Below are 17,361 nucleotides of genomic sequence, written 5' to 3'. Positions count from 1 at the left end.
GAGCCAATTACCAACGGGAATGCATATATCAATGAATCAGATCTGATTCCAATGAAAATTAAAGAAAAGATCACCAGCTGCAGTCTTGTATAATTCTCTCTGTATCTCTTAGACTTCAAGTGTAGAAAATAACACAAGCTGAAAGGAAAAATCTTATCTTTTGATCCATCCCATGCAGCAGCCAATGTCAACCGTGCAGATAAGAAAATCTGGAATCCTAAGACCTCTACTTTAATACCATGTTAAATCTTAGGGACTCAATTAACCCATGTTTAAAGCTCCTTAACAGAGAGGAAGGAGAGTGAGAAAGAAGATAAAAGGAGGGAGACTTGATAGATTGCTTAGAGCTTTTATAGATTGCTTAAAAAATAGAAAATAACATAAGTACCCTCCATCTTGAAGGTAGGAAATAAAGAAATGTCTTGCAAATTATTAGGAATTCATTGTAGACTTCTTTTGGGATAAAGAAGTATTTTGAATCTTCTTTGTTGTTCCTTGAAGACCTGTAGAGATCTGGGGTTGCTTGTTAATTTGGGGGGAAAACTGTAGATAAGAGGAACGCTATTGATTTATGAAGCAGCCGACTATTTAAAGCATTGAGTAAACAAAAGTTTTTGTAAATGCCAACTTAAGTGCTGAGGTTTAAGATGGATGATTCAAGAGAATAAGCCATCTAAAAGATAAAATATTCATCAGATGCTTCTTGATGAGGAGGCTACTTTAACGCAGAACCCTAGGAAAGCAGATCGTTTCAATGGACTGTTTGTACCGTCATATAGGAAACAGAGCCATAGGAAAATCATTTTTCCTTTAGTTAATTTTCTAATTGGAAAAAATTCCTTTTGAATTGGGTTAGATATATGGCACAGATTCAGTTAAAAGTTCCCATTTTGGGTTCACTATTTTGCAGCTCATAATTGCCCAAAGTCATCCAACACGAAAGTAGAAAGGGTCCAAACCCTCAACTTGCCTTAACCTCATAGTGAACAAAATTAGAAACTGAGGAAAACAACAGAGTGAACAAAATAAATGAATCACAGACACACTTACATTGGAGAATAACTAAAGAATAAGTGAATTGAATATTGAACACTTTCTACAAAGAAATATCATCTACATCAGTTCCTAACAGAGAGAAGAGGGGGGGCAAAAAAACAAAAGACATCTTTTATTACATGTAGTTTTGCTTTGAGCTTCCTCACAGCTCAAGAGCTCGAAATTACCGAGCCTCAGGATGATTCTAATTTAGAAAGGAATGACAGACGACAAAAATTAAAATCTCTATGCATCTCAGTCGAAAATTTGGTCAGTAGGTACCTGGCCGAAAATATCGGGACAGGACTCCCAATTGTTCTGTTCCCTGGCTTCCCAGTATCCACCCACATATCTGTATGTGTCTGTTGCTTTGTCCTTGGCAAACCACCTGGGCTTCCAACCCCTTTCTTGCATCTTCCGCGCCTGCCAAATCAAAATTCTACTTTGAGCAGCTTCATTTAAAATGATCTTTGGTTGGACAGATACTTAAGACGTAACCTCAGTATTACAGCATAACTCCTAAATAATTAAATCCATTTCTAACTCTTTTTCATTAATTCAGTAATTAAAAGATTTACCTGACGTTGTCTCTGCTCCAGTCGCAACTTCTCTGCATTAGCCATTTCATATTCCCCATTCTCCAGGCATCGCTGATCTGGCCGTAACCTAGAGTCCGTAGGTGGCAACTTCTCCTGTTCAACAATAACTATCAAATAAAGGAGTTCTACCAAAAAAAATGTAACAAAACTGCTACAGCTACAAAAAACCAATGAATGATCAAACCGAAAACATAGAACGAACAAATGTGCACCTTCAAGCCAGGGGTCAGCTCATTTAAGGTAATAGCAAAACGAGTCAAGTTATATCTGGTAGGGTTCTCAGGTGGCTTGCTCCTTTTCCAGAGCAAGCAGGCCCCTGCCAAGTGTTCTGGGCCCTTGGTTTTACCAGAGCAGTCCCCGAACACATAATGCATGCTCTCATCCCATTTCCCAATTAGAGTAGCCACTGTTTTCCCACTCCTATCCTGTACTATACCATGGACCTGCAAAATGTAGGAGACATGCATTACAACCTGCCGCAGAGAATTATAAGAGAAAGAAATTAAGTAGTCAGCAGTACAGGATGAGTATAAGAAAACTATAAGAGAATCAATATCGACACTAACACAACAGAGGTTCACAAGGAAAAAAAGAATTTGTTACTTTTTTGGAATTTTAGCTACATTGAGAAGTTGCATATTAGCTGACAGGCTAGAAACAGTCTAAATACCATAAATTACACAGTCGACTACACTAATCGAGTTGGCAGTATTTCACACTAGGTCAAGACTACACGTTTTCTGGTTTAACAAGCTGGCACAAAAGCGATCAATAAACATTTAAATGCTAAAGAAAAACAAGTCTAAACCCTAAACTAGAAAACTTGCTTGAAATGACAAATTCTTTGCCCCTATAAATTTGATCAATTTCAGTTACCCTAAAAAAGAGGTCCTTTTCGTTTTTAACATGACAAATGATGTATTCTTTTAAGAAATTAATATGCCTAAAATAAACTAAAGTATGTAGACAGAGATGGAGCCTCCAATAAAAAGGTTTTGTTCAAAGAGTCCATATCATGCCAAATCGTCAGTAAATGGTTGGCTTCAGGGCCTGAAAGTTGTTGACAAACAAGAGAAAAGGGAAGAGGGGAGGAATGATCAAACTCCGAGCAACCATACATCACATCCACCTTTCATCATCACTGAACCGAAAAGGTGTTCTTAAATAACTTAAAGACTTCAGAAGAAAAACCAGCACCACAGCCTTGGTATCCACATGCCCAAAAGAGGCAGGAATACCAGTCTGAACCTCAAGTGCTATTTCTGATCAATCTGCCACAAAAATCCAGCATGATAAATGCCCGTCATAACCGGATTCCCAATTCCTATGTCTGGAAATTTGCTTCTTCAAAAGAGGATGCTACACATAATTTCACAAGAACTCAACATCTGGAGCAATATCACCCTTCATGAGATTTTTTCTCATCTCTTTCCTTATGCACACTACCAACTATGACATGCTAGCTACAAAAGTAACCTACAGGCAATTTAGCCAACTATCAAATTTTTGGAAGAGTCCAGAAAGAAGGCGTGGATTTAACAGATGGCGGAATTTTCACAGCATAGCATGATAAACATCAAAGACAAGGATAATTGATTAAGAGAGTCCACTTTTTCAACAACTACAAGGAAAAAATGACACTTTCCCTCCACCTCAAACCAGACTTGGACTGAAACGTACTCATCCTAGTTGCAGGACTAAACTACACCCAGCCAAACCACAATTCAGGAAGCCAGTTTCAAACATATCTGGTAGAAAAGACCATTTATTGACAGATACATGCCTGACAAAAATCATTTGGTAATAGAATCTTCAGCCTTCAAGCAGAATGGACAAAAAAAATCAATTTCGTACTCCAAAGAACTGAATAATTGAGGATGCAGAATATGAATCTTAGAAGAGCTTTCTCATTCTAACTGCATCACCACCTATCTAAATTGCACAGCCTACTAATCAGATGGACTGAAATGATGCTCTCACAGGGAAACGACTTCCATGGGTACTTTCTCATTGGCCTCTTTATACGATAAACTTGTTCTCCACCAACCATTGCATCAGCAGGTATAACACAGATATCTGTAGAGGCCATATCAAGTAATTCGTAGCAGATTTTGAGTGCCCAACAATCACAGGAAACAATGGCCACTCAGGGCCATCTGTGTAGAAATCCTTGAGGCCTTGAAAATTATCCATAACAATAAGATAAAAGTATGAGGATGAGAATCAACAAATAGAGGTTTGCAACAGAAAAAAAAACATCTACAATCACGTTTTTTACATTTTTCCTTCCATAACAGATTTGGATACGTTAGGCTCAACCTCTCAAAAGAAAAAGAAGATTAAGGAGGATATACCACATACAAGATATATGTATTACACCAGAGAAGCAACTTTGCTGATTTTTTTACGAATGAAATGCAAACATAAAAATGTATAATCTAGTTTTGCCCCACTAATATGAGATACATATAAGAAAGATGAACCATTTACTGAAAAATAGACATACACATGTATTACCACTACCACTTGGGCATTATTTATGAGTGCACCTAGTTGGCATAAGTTAAACCAGAGGTACTTGTTCCATATGATCATGGACCTAGTTGTATGCTCAAAGATGTAGACAGAACCAATTAGATATGGGAGGAGGAAAAAAGAAGATATCAAGTCTAGGATCATGCTTCCATGACAAATGGAACCCAATACAAATATGAAGTGAAAAATTTCAGTAAGGACACCTAAAGACACACTTTAACAGAAGATCTAGCAGGAACAATATGGAGGTCATGCAAAATATCATAGAAGATCCGGCAGTAACGATACTGGAGGTTATGCAAAATATCAGCCATCAGTACCTCCTTGCAGAAGAAAATTGTAGTTCAAGTAATGATGATCTAACCACTAAAAGAAAAGACTTACAACAGTGCTAATGGCTATATGGTCAATCAAAATAAATAAAGAAAACTTCTACATCAGTAAAAGTAGAAAAAAAACAACTGACTGGGCTGATGATATTGTCCTGCTCATTCTGCTCCCACTTCACACGAATAACTATTTTCATTAACCAGACTTGCTTACATGGTGTCCATGAGTTTAGATGAAAAAATCAGGGCAAAACACAAAATATAGTTGGGATAGAATTAACTGGTAGGACTTGCTGATGGACATATGGACTACATACCCCCAACAAGACAAAGATGCTTAATTTGTCCCGTCGAGAAACACTAATTGTTACTCCAAAGTGGCATCTACAGAAGGCAAGTTTTAAATCAATAAGAACTTAGATATAATCTAGAAGCTAAAGCACCAGGGGAATGTTTTTTCAGCTTAACTTGTGATAATCGATCAGCTTGAACCCTTGAGACCCTTCTGTTGTCTGCAAAAGGGTTCAAGCAAATTGAATAACCAAATATTGGGACCAATATGTCCAATGATTATGAAGAAGCCATTCAATATACTTTTATGAGCAATACCGATTAAATATACATGAAAAATGAAAAGAAAGAAACCTGGTGAGGATTTCGGTCTATGATCGACTGCTCTTTGAATTTTAGCTTGCACGAATATTCATGGTCTCCTTGTACACGCATGGTCCCATAGTGATCGCAGTAAAGCTTTCCTAATATAAGGTTGTAGATGGAAGTGGTGACCTGAAAGAGAATCCCATCTCAAATTTAATATCAGGGAACATATAGACTAATAGTTAGAAAAGAGTAACAGGAAAAGCATAAATTCCTAACCTTGCTCCACTGAAAAATTTCCCCATCATCAAACTCAAGAGTGAGAAGTCCAACTGGATCAAGCTGTATAGATCGTCCCCAAAATTTGCTTTTTAAATTACTATCCCCCCAGAATTTCCATCCCCTACCTTCGCAATGACAAGCAACAATCATGGGATGATGGCTGACCTGTCTCAAATTAAAACATGAAGTTTTATTTTAGAATAGCAATCCAGAGAGGCATTTCCTCATTCAAGACTCCTTATACTTGGAAGAAACAGGCTAAAACATTTTATTTTTTAGTGATGAAGAATTTTATAAGCACAGAAAAAGGTGCAGAAAGCCCCAACAAAGGCAACAGAAATAGTGGTTTGATTAATCGGCCATTTAAAAAACACCAAAAACAACAGAAGGATATAATCAGGTCTTAGGCACATCTCAAAATAACATAGCCAAAAAGAATATTTTCACTTTTTTTTCTTGAAAGGTGATAATTTTAATTAAAAAAAGAATAAGGGCACAGAAACAACTACGCCCAGAGCATTTTGAGGACAGAAGATGTTCCATCATTTCATTTTGAGGACCACAAACAGTTGAACAGAGGAACTTGGGAAAGAAGATTTTTTTTTTTTTTTTTCTCGATTAGGTTGGAGAGGACCTTGAGGTCAGGGTGGCAAAGGTATTGGTGTGGGCAAAGGGGGAAGTTGGGGTGTGGATGTCAGGGAAATACTTAAGAGTGAAAATAGTATTACTACTATGGCCTTGAGATTAAATAGTAGAACCATTTTGTAGGGGACTTGAATATAATTATTCTTCCTGTAGGAGTGTTTTATAAATATTGTGACAGCAGGGATTAAAACCTAACTTAGGAGGTCAACCTCCCTTGAAGTGAATCAAATCCACTGCATTTGTGAACCAGTAATCCCCATAATATCCCACCACATTTGCTCAATTTACCACCAACTTTGTCCAATTTCGTCCATTTCCATTTCCCATCCAAACCTTAAAAAATCAATAGATATCGTAAAAAAGTAAAGATCACAAACAATGTTACAGATAGAAGGGCAGGAATGGACTAAAGACGTATCCCCCATCCAACAATCATGAGGATTTCTTGGACAATTTACACCAAGAAGAGTCAATTCCTATGTTAAGCACATAGCCAATACTACCCAAAAGACCAGCCTATTAGGAGCGGAAGGCATAAGTACTTAACCCAGGACCACAACATCACACCCGCCCTTAAGAGCCAACGACTAAGGCGGCTTAGCACATAGCGACGAGAGAAATAGCCGAACCGGGAAACCCTGCATTCCGGGGTTCGCAATCACCCACGTCCATTGGGAATCGAACTCAGAACGTAGCGCAAGCTCTGATACCAAATGTTAAGCACCTAGCCAATACTACCCAAAAGACCGACCTGTTAGGAGCGGAAGGCATAGGTACTTAACCCAGGACCACAACATCCTATCTGAGGTGCCTAATGCAAGCTGGATTGCACAACAAACACCTTGCTCTCCTTCCACAAAAGAGGAGATGCAACTCAGCAGTTTTTCTATATTTTATTGATCTGCTTGCTTTTATGTCCTGAACACATCGCTGCTCCTTGGAGCTATTTCTCATCATATTTCTCTTCCTTCACTGAGAAATATTTTCCCACTCTTTAATAATATTCTCACTATTTTGAAGGAAAAACTAAAAAAATCAACAACTTAACCATTCAGTTGACTAAGATTCCTTACACAAAACAGAACAGGATAGAGATTAAGTAGCACAGCCATTCAAAGCTTTGCAGCCTTCATGTGGGTATGAATTCACTAATAGAAATGAAAGAAAAAGAATACTCAGCACACTTCATATAAACAGAATGAAGAATGCAGAAGCATATTTATAAACAGATGGTATTTAAATAGCTACAAATACAATTATAGAAGAAATGAACAATGTCTAATTTTTGCATAAAATTCATTTAATTAGAGATTTTAAAAAGTAAATATAAAGCAAACAATATTAAGGTAACACCAACTGAAGAATTTAGAGTGGAGAAAAACCTTTTCTGAGAAAAAGTGTAGCCCTTTGTCTGGGTAGTCAGCTTCATATGTCTCCCCCAAAAGGGGATTAAATGGTTTACAATTTCGTCCTTCAGTAGAAGCATATCCAGAAACAGCAAATGCAGCAACATTGAGAATTCTCATTAAGCTGTTTCCCTGTATGTATTCATGACAAAGTCAGCATTTCGTGAAAAAAGTTAAATCAATAAACCATATACCACTCTTATGTCAAAAAAGTAAAATAAGATAATCATAAAAAATGTAAATGAATTAAATATGTATATTTGTGCTGTTCATAGCACAGCACATATTTTTTGCAGAAGGTGACATGTCAAATATGAAGATTCTAATGATGGAAGATTTAGTGCTTCAATCAACCAGCACACACAAACTCAATTGCCTAGTTGCAAATATTAGACAAGGAAGAAAATACAAACATAAGTTCCACAAAAAATTCAATCATAAAAAATTAAAATAAGGTGCTACACAAAGATAAATCATAAACACAAATGAGGTGGCCCAAGCTCTATCATTCACAACGAGAATCCTTACTAGAAACTGCCAACTTTCCATCATTTATTTTAACCTGAACCCAGAACATCCAGATCTGTGGTCAGGAAAATATAAGGCTGATTAGACAGCTACACATCAGAAAGTTAAACACATTAAGATCGTGTGATTTTTGCAAAGTGACCAGTCTTTGATTGAACATGCTTATTTTTTAAACAATTCAAACTCATTTTCTCCCTTGATCCTAATGAGATTAAAACTGATAATGGAAAACATATCAGACAACAACACCCAGAACAAATTACATAATCATCCTAATGGAGCTGGTTATCATGTTTCAGAATGTAAGACACACAAATATACTACCTTATAGAACTCACCCTTTTGCCCCACTCATATGCTCTATCCAGAAGGTAGGAGTATTCAAGATCTTCAAGACACTTCTGTAAAGAGGACAGAGGCTCATTGAAGTAGACAGGCAAACAAACTTTGGTAAGATCTTTCCCAATATTATCTTTAATCATAGACCATAGGCTGACCCCTTTCTCCTTCTCAACGGGCTCTGGCAGCTTTTTACGACGTTTCACATAAGGGTAGTTACAACCCACAGATTTCATGAAAGCATCTGACTCATTCTCAGATCCAACAGGATAAAACACTTCATCATCAGAATCCAAAGACGACCTCTGAAAGTCTGATTCACTGCTTTTGAATGAACTTGATGACAGAAAATCTCGAGTGTCGAAAAATGCATTTTCATCTTCATCTGTTTCTTCCTCAGCAGCATCTTGTCTTTCATTGTCTTCATCAGATTCTGTCGCACTCCTTTCTAAAAAATAATATTCACATGGTAAAGATCATGAGAAAGACATCAAGGAAACCAAACATAGAGTCAAATTAAAAAGCTTCAAGCACAAAAGGCTAGAAGAACCAACACAAATTAAAAAACAAGAAAATGATGCAAGTCAGCTTCAACCAATGTCATTAACAAAAATAAAACAAGAGAACTAATCATAGAATTGGTGATTTCTGCATATTTAACCATTTAGGAAATACAATGAATATTATCTTTGTTTCCTTGACACGTCAAAATAGGATATCCACTTTATATATTGCGGTCCGCACTCTATCCTCAGGGGGGAAATAGATGACAGGCTAAGAGCTACACTATTGGAGAATTAATTAAGCATTGAAGACTGGATTTCTTTTTTTCTTTTTTAAAAAAGGTAAAGCTTTTTTCTAAGGACAGGAATACAAACTAAACAAAGAGTCAAAGTTTACAGGCAAATGAGAACATAGGTAGCACCTTAGCCAGCTTCCTGATGGAAAAATTCCCAAGAAAGGTTACACCTGTCTACTGAAAGAAATTTAAAAAAGGCAAAAGCAGTTGGATACAGCATTATGAGAGTCATTGCAACAAATGCTGGAAGGACTTTTGTAGATCAGTGAATTTGATTAAGACACAGATAGCTCATAGACCACCTTTTTTTGTTTTTTTTTTAAATAGCTCATAGACCACCTTAGGGTAATAACAAGACCGAAAATCTAGGAGAGAGTTCTCAGTTGTCAGTCCATAAAACCAAATAGTCTAGAGCACACATTTTTAGGCCTTAAATCAATTCTTTGAATCTGTCCACCATGTCCACAATAAGATCTTTTTAAATGGTCCACCATAAGATATTAAATAGGAAAAATAATTTGAAATAGATTATCTTTGATAGGTTTAGAATTAGCACTGTGCCACCTTAGGGTAGTAACCAGACTGAAAATCTAGGAAAGACAGTTCTCAGTTCTCAGTCCATAGAGTCAAATAGTTTAAAGCACATACTTTTAGGCCTCAAATCAATTCTTTCAATTTATCCACCATATCCACAATAAGATTTTATTTTTTTCATGGTCCTCCTTAAGATATTAAAGAGGATGAATAATTTGAGATAGGTTATCTTGGATAGGTTTAGGATTGGTGGTGCTGCAAGGTATTTTGATGTTCTACTGAGAAGGAAGTTTTTCATTATATTTTGGAAAATAATAAAAGCAAAACATAAACCCCTTGATATTATTTTGCTTCAAGAACCGCATCATAGCCCATGGACTTATCTGAATATCACTTTTCAAAATATAAAACGATGTCCCTTCCTAGCAATTATTACAGACAAGAATTGAGAAAAAATATTATATCCTATTATCTAGAAAAATTGAGGTTCAAGTGATTTTATTCACTTTAGGTAAACAGAGGAGGCAACCCATTCATGTACAACAGGAAAAAAATATGAGAAAGTAGAAATAACATCAAGAGCAAGAGAGTGAGAAGCCACTATAACAAGGCATTCATGCCTAACTCCTCTGAGGCAAATGTGAAATACAATTTCAATGCACTATTGCAAACTGTACATTGAAAAATTATTTTGCTTGTCATTCAAAAAAAATTATTATTTTAATGGTCATTACTATTACATAAATATTGTAGGCAAAATTACACTAAGCTCTATCACAGTATCTGACCATAATAGGATTAAATAAACACCGAAGAGAAACGGATCTCATATTTTTCCTTGTCTACATTGAAAGACACCATGAGACTTGACACAAGACCTAGGGGTAAGAGACAAGGGTTCAGCAGATTTCATCAAAGGTCATCTTCCGAAGTGTTATTCCTAAATACTAAAAAAATTTAAAAAAATATTTGCTTGGAAGAGACCAAGGCACTTTACAGGGTCCTGAACGGTGTTATATACCCAACCTGAATCAGGTTCAACCGAACCTGGTCTCCTATCTGGGACACTATGGGAAGAGACCAGGAAATGGGTCAACACACAGTTAAACTGGTGAACTAACTGATCCCACCCAGTCATCCAAGTCACTCGACACATGGGAATTCCCTTACATGATGCAAACTAGGGGAGAGGACTCACCCCCTCCCTTCTCATTCGGCACCGGCAAGGGAGGAGAGGGCAGCGCCCTCCTCCCCCTTCCCCCCTCTCTTAGTTTTTTACAGAGAGAAGGGGAAGGGGATCTAGATGAGTGTCCCCGTCCCTTTCTAAACAAAAGGAGAGAAATCCCCTGCAGTTTTACGATGGCGGGGAGGCGAGAGAGATCTCCCCCATCCTAGGAAGTGTAGAGGAGGGAACCAAGGGTGGATATCTCCTTATCTGACCCAGAAAAATTATTTTAAATAATGACATCATTCTGAGTCAACCAGCAACCAAACCCAGCTGATCAGGGTTCAATTGTAACCCATTGATTCACTGGCTTAGTTTTATAACTTTGTTCATAAAGGTGCTTTCAAGGGAAAGGTGGGGAACAATAATTATCAACCCTGTGAAGAACACAAACAGGTCACCAGGTAAAGTGGACTGGAATTACTAAATTAGACATATCCTATCATTATTTTACTTTCTAAGCAGCTCTCATTCTTCGTTTTTTGAAGGGTAAAGTTTTGTTATAAAAAAGGAGAACAAATACAACAAAAGAGGGAGAAAAACCCAAGAAAGAAAGGAAATAAAAAAGAAAAGGCTAAAGGGACAAACTATGCCCTACAACGAGATGTTAATGCCAAGCTCCCTCCTTAGCCAAGAAATAAGTCATCATGTTAGCCGACCTAAGAGTGTGGGACCAAGACACCTCAAGGTGTGGGAGATGACCTGAGCTTCTGTCACCAAGTTGTGAAACTTCTAAGGAACCTCTATAGATTTTCTCCATCCAACCAATGACAATCCTGGAGTCCCCTACAACAGCAATATGGCCAGCAATGTTATCTTTGAAAACCTTTAGCCCTTAAGAGTAAAGCCATAAATTTCAGCTCCAAGGGAATCTTTAACACCAATTGGCCCTGAGTGAGCAAGGAGAGTATTTCCAAAGTTATCCCTGAAGAGTGCCAAAACACCAGCTACACCGGGGCCTACAAAGAGAACAACTGTCAAAGTTCAACTTGATGGTACGCTCAAGTCCGGAACAACCACTACATTTCTAAGGAATAGCTAGGGGATAAAGAACAATATATAAGATCCAGTTTTTTTTCTTTCCTTTTTTTTACTGAGAAGAGGGGACATAATTTGATTCAAATCCCTTGAGTGCTGCAGCAGAAAAGATTCATAAGGACTCTAGCCTTAATGATTCCCCCAAAATATTTTATCTTTCCAACCCAGGGGAGGGGGACTGGGTAGACATTGCTCAAATAGATCCAAAAATGTATTTTGGAGCCAATAATTAGTTTGAAATCTCAACAAAAAAGAGTTCCAAATCTTGTTTGCAACACCACAATCGACCAGAATGTGATCAATGGTCAAATTAGCCTGTCCACAAATATTGCATAAGGGAGGCTGCCTGAAAACATGCTTGAAGAGCAGGTCCGTCATTAATAACTTGCCATGATAATGCACCAAAAAAAAAAAAAGAGAAAAACCTTAGGAGGGCAAGGGTTTTCCAAGCCAGAGCAGCACAAACAGTGTTAAGGCCTTCCATTGGTAAGGAAAGTATAGCATGAGGCAACAGAAAATTGTCCCAAAGATGTCCACCTCCAAACAATTTGATGTTAAAAGGGATATCTCAGCAAGAAGCTAGCCTACAGAGTCAAGCTCAAACTCATTAAGATCTCTTTTGAGATTTAAATTCTAACTTCCCTTGGAAGTAATGCAAGAGCTGCCCACAGATATTTAAAATCTCAAGCCATCCTGAATAGAGATGGGAAAATATGAGCAGGGAACTAGCTCCAATCATAGTATCATTCCAGAATTGAATTTTATTGTCACTCTAGACATTGAATTTGATTCCTTAATAAAGAGAAGCAAGAGCTTTAGGATTTCTTTTGATACAGTAGATTTGGTTGGCATTGCCTCTGTCGGCAGTAGGAAGCCATGCATTCCGGTCATACCCATATTTGTCAATCACAATCTCCATCCAAAAAGATGCTTTGTCATTAGCATATCTCCACAACCACACGGAAAAGAGGGTATACTTTTTTATTTTATGAAATGGCTCTTACTAGTGTTAAAATTTAGGCTTTTGTTTTAATGTTGAAAGGATTTTATGGTTGAAACAATTTTACATCAGAAGCCGAAGAGGACTCTCAGCCCTATAGGCAGGAGTGACCTACAACCAAAGAGGAGCAGGAGACACCTTCCTTAGTTAAGAATTAGTATTAAGATGACCAAAAGAAAAATAAGAAAAATTGGAGGAAACATAATGAAATAGATCATCAAAAAGGGTACTATTATCTATTAAATTATTCTGGCCATAGAAAGAAGAACGAAAGCGAGTAATTGAGCACACAAGCAAGAGAGAAACAGAGGAAGAGAGAGAGCGAGAGAGAGAGCAAGTAGGCAAATCTACCTCCCTTTTTTAATAAAAGTGAAATAATCATTGCAAGTGATCAAGATAAAAAGGGTTTAGAAAAAATATGGGTCATACCACTATATTTGTCATCCCTTCGTCTAGAAGAAGCTCCACTGTCAATTTGCCTTTGACTCTCATCAACAACAGTATTCTCCAGATCAACCTTTTCTGTCTACATCAGCACAGTGAATAACATAATTTTTTCAGTCTACTTTTACATTGTGGCCACCAAGTATATGCTAAAAAAAGATTGCATCATTGAAAATCATATAATAACTGCCAATCATTTCTGAACAGGAGGAAAACTTTATCAAAACCTTCCATTGAAGAAAAAGAAGAGAACATTGTGGTAGATTACTTCTAAATTTATGCCATTGAATTTCTCCTGGAAGCAAAGGTTTCAGAACTAAGCTATATGATCTTTGCTATTGGGATGACAGAATGTCATTAAGTTAACAGTCTTTCCAAACAGAAAATTAAATTGAAAGAATGACTTAATTTGTTAATAATCAATGGAAATAACATTAGCTTGAATCTGCGATAACATAGAGAACACTGAAAGTTGAAGGGACAAATTGGACTGTTCATGTGCTACCTATTGGACTGAAAAGTTCAGAGAAAGTGAACTTATATCCATGGGATGAAACAAAACTATAAACGATCAGCTACCTGCATTTGCATCTATTCAAAATGTTCCCCTTTCATATGAGAGAAAGGTAAATGAAGTAAGGAAGTTTATCCAAGTCAAAACATTCCATGGGCACTTTTAATTTCTCCACTCTATGTGACACCCATTCTGTCTTCCCATCTTTATCTATTTGACTTCGTCGTTGTCAACATCATTATCAACAATGTTTTAAATGCTCATCACCATCACCCTCATCATTGTCATCATCATCCTCCTCCATTGCTGACTTATCCAAAAGAACTTTTTCATTGTTCTAGTTACCTACGTAGCATGACACTGGGAATTCTTCCATTGCTGGAAGTTCAAATTATTTTAGATAAGACACACTTTCTAGGTCATAAAAGCCTCTTATAAACAAAAAGCACATAAAAGAAAGTAACATATCCACATAAGAACTGCTGGCCCGGGAGGCATCTCAAGATCTGCTTTCACATTCAACAGAATAGACAACTCGTAACTGCATAAGATATGCTTTCAAGTTCAACAGTACCATCTGTTGGAAGGTATAATTAGTTTTATTTTAGGTAACTTTGTTTTCTAGTAATAGTATCCTAGGAGTAGGGACATGGATGTAATTATTAATAGTCCTTAAATTATTAATATTCTTTAAAAGTCGCATATAACAGCAAATATTGCAAAATTTGATACACGTGACAATAATACTCCCAAGTAACTCTTGACTTGCAAGGAAAGGGTACAAGTGACAGTATACAACAAACTGTAATGTCTTACGCTCTTAGAAAACATATGGATTTTAGGGAACACTGCATTCCTTTTTGTTTAATGAGATCTCACATCTCCAAAGAATAAACAATTAACACATATGTGACTATGAGGAAATAATCTCAGCAAAGAAAATTGAATTCAGTATATAAGAACATCATTGAAGTTAGTAGCCCATAAGGTTGCAGTCGAAATATATAATTAAACAAACAAGAAAATTTGGGAATACATTTTTCAGACTAATAAAAGAGTGATCTTGCTGGTGCTCTCCAAAGAGTCATCCAACAGTAAGACCAATGGAACAAAAGAAGATGAAAGTTTTGTACAAAAATTTAAATCAAAGCATTGGAGTTTCACGGACTTCATGTTTAGAACTACATGTGTGCATGTTCTTTAACCAAATCAAATAAAAGCATAGCAAGTACAATGGATTAACACATGTAATAGTAAAAACAAAGATAGGCAACAAAACAAAACAAAACAAACAAAAAAAACAAATAAACAAAAGGGACAAGCTTTATACCACTTCCTATCGATTTTCAAATGATGAAATCATTACAGGAAAGAGTTCATTTTAGGCTATATTCACATTTTAAACAAAATTACACCAAAGAGTACCAATGTCTCCACTAAAATTATCCTTGCATGAGGCTTTAAAAAATAACAAGCCAAATTTATAAACGAAGCTAGTAACACTTAAGACAACTGCATATCTTTAAAACAAAGAAAACAAATAATATGAAATCTAAGAAACAGAATACATGAGCTCTGTAACTTTCAGGTGATTTCTACCTCTAGCTGACGCAACGCATCCAGAAGAAGCAACTGTCTCTGCTTCAACGCCACCAGCTGGTTATGCAATGCCATGAACTCGTTTCGCATGATCTGCTCACTATCTTGAATTGCAGTCTCACTCAAGCCCTCTTCCAATAATCTTTTCCTCAACTTCTCCGTAGAAACCACAAAATTATCCGCTGGAGCCATTAACTCGCTGTTGGACAGTCTCGGGTACAAATCTTTGACCGCCTGCAAGGCCTCTACCCAAGTCGCCCGATCGTCTCTCGTCTCGGCACGAAGATGGAGCCTTTTGGTCCCAGTAAAAATAGAGAACCGCTTGTCATCCGACTTGCTCTCTCGTATGGAGGATACCTGATAGGAACCCAAAATTCGACATCGAGATCCCGATGCTGGAGAATTCGAACCATTGTTCAAAAAAAACATCAGAAGAGCAGACTTACCTTGAGGTGGACTTCCCCGAAGGCCTTCCGATGCACTTGCGAGTGGCCATTCCTCCTGCGGTAGATTCGCTTCATTGACTCCTCGCCAATGACTTTTGATCCCTTCTCCGCCTCCAAATTGAGCTCGATCTTATCCCGACCGTGGATCTTATAATAGGAGAGCACCCCATCTTGGAGGACGAACCACCTCGGTCGCCAGCCCTTTCCGTAATTGACCCACTTATGCAATATGCCCGAGATGCCGTTCCCAACAATATCATTCAAAATCACCCCGCGGGGATCGAGATGCTGTGACAAATGGTCGTGGAGGACCATCGACCGCGAGGAGAGATCGATGGACGACTGTAAAGAAGAGCGTGGCCGAAGGTGGGTGCCGTTAGAGAGATCCAATGCCGCCAACGTGTACGGCGAGAAATCCCGGCTTTTGTTGGACGCCATACCGACGGAGTCGCATCTTAAGGCGGCAGAGCCTGGCGAGGGCGACTGCCCCGTCGGCGACATGTCGAGCAGGCTCGTCAACGTCGACGGAGTCGGTTGTGCCGTTCGCTCCGAAACGGTGGAGACACAACAGAATGGATGCATAAAAAACCGATCAAAACATAAAAAATTCGAAACAAAAAATGGCAAAAACCAAAAGAGAGAAAGAAAACGATGATCAAAAAGAATAATCAGATCGCAAGAATGATCGGATTGCAGATTGCAGCTCCCCGCCGGATTCCACCATCTGGAACAAAAAAACAGGGGAACAAAGAGAAGAATGGCGAGAGACTACGAAAAAGAAAGCACCACGGATCCGCGAAAAAGTCGGCGAAGATATTGATTTCCGGTAACAAAAAAAAAAAAGAAAAAAAAAAGCCCGTAAAACGTGGAAGTGAAAGAAAGAGAGGGACTAAGGAGACGGCGCGCGTCTACCCTGACACCTCAAATTCAACCAACCAAATACGCATCGCATCTATCTCCCATCTCCAATTATACCTCCGCCCAAACGACGCGTTTATCCCCGACGAAATGGGAGCTGCCCGGCGCCGGAGGACGGATCCCGTCGCCGATCCGATCTCCGAAGCCCGACCCCGTTTTGAAAAGTCGGTTGTGGGAGTTTCGTGTGAGAGTAGACGTTTGTACCTTCTCGTGGGTTCGCAACTTAATACAAAACAAAAGTTGCCTCTTGGAGCTTTTGCTTACGTGAGGGTCGATTTCTTACGTGCGACGCGTTATCTCCCCCTCCCGGGGGTGGCCTCTTCCTTACTCAAGCAAGTATTCTGCGTTTCCCAATCTTTGTTTTATCGGCCGATATGCTCCTTGGTATCAGCCCGATACAGGCTTCTTCCGTGGTTTTTTTCCTTAAAATCTAAATTTTTGAGAGGGTAGTCTTGTCAATTCCCATGTGAGCTTCCTTGTGGTCATGCCTCATGGGTCTCCACCACCCACGTCGTATATGGCCGGCCATCCATGTTGTGGGGCTTGACC

General features: G+C 38.1%; 1 protein-coding gene across 3 annotated transcripts; it reads right to left on the bottom strand.

The window, feature by feature from the left end:
* Positions 1–1,051: 1,051 nt before the first annotated feature.
* LOC137945353 (oxysterol-binding protein-related protein 1C-like) lies at positions 1,052–17,010 on the bottom strand. Of its 3 annotated transcripts, XM_068791213.1 has the most exons (10): positions 15,895–17,010; positions 15,449–15,805; positions 13,321–13,417; positions 8,295–8,743; positions 7,405–7,560; positions 5,375–5,542; positions 5,144–5,284; positions 1,847–2,077; positions 1,614–1,727; positions 1,052–1,458 (listed from the first exon to the last, which is right to left on the bottom strand). In XM_068791213.1, the coding sequence occupies exons 1-10, from the start codon at positions 16,474–16,476 to the stop codon at positions 1,291–1,293; spliced, it is 2,463 nt and encodes an 820-aa protein (XP_068647314.1). In that variant the 5' UTR covers positions 16,477–17,010; the 3' UTR covers positions 1,052–1,290. The 3 variants fall into 3 exon arrangements, with proteins under 3 accessions (XP_068647314.1, XP_068647316.1, XP_068647315.1); XM_068791215.1 differs by lacking the exons at positions 1,052–1,458; positions 1,614–1,727 and adding an exon at positions 4,818–4,882 and having other exon boundaries at positions 1,990–2,078; XM_068791214.1 differs by lacking the exons at positions 1,052–1,458; positions 1,614–1,727; positions 1,847–2,077 and adding an exon at positions 4,949–5,010.
* Positions 17,011–17,361: the final 351 nt, after the last annotated feature.

This window comes from Aristolochia californica, unplaced genomic scaffold (genome assembly GCF_029961685.1).
Source record: "Aristolochia californica isolate CCGP_79_NKW_82.1479 unplaced genomic scaffold, dmAriCali1.0.hap1 SCAF_12, whole genome shotgun sequence".
Classification (NCBI taxonomy): Eukaryota; Viridiplantae; Streptophyta; class Magnoliopsida; order Piperales; family Aristolochiaceae; genus Aristolochia; species Aristolochia californica.
This window is presented reverse-complemented; position numbering and strand designations above follow the sequence as displayed.

Bases quoted from the DNA above. Each gene is read 5' to 3' on its own strand.
- LOC137945353 (XM_068791213.1), bottom strand. From the start codon at position 16,476: ATGCATCCATTCTGTTGTGTCTCCACCGTTTCGGAGCGAACGGCACAA. The intron at 8,744-13,320 runs GTATGACCCATA...ATTATTTTTTAG, and splicing joins AAGGGATGACAAATATAGTG to AAAGGAGTGCGACAGAATCT. The intron at 2,078-5,143 runs GTTTCTTTCTTT...TACATTTTGCAG, and splicing joins TAGACCGAAATCCTCACCAG to GTCCATGGTATAGTACAGGA.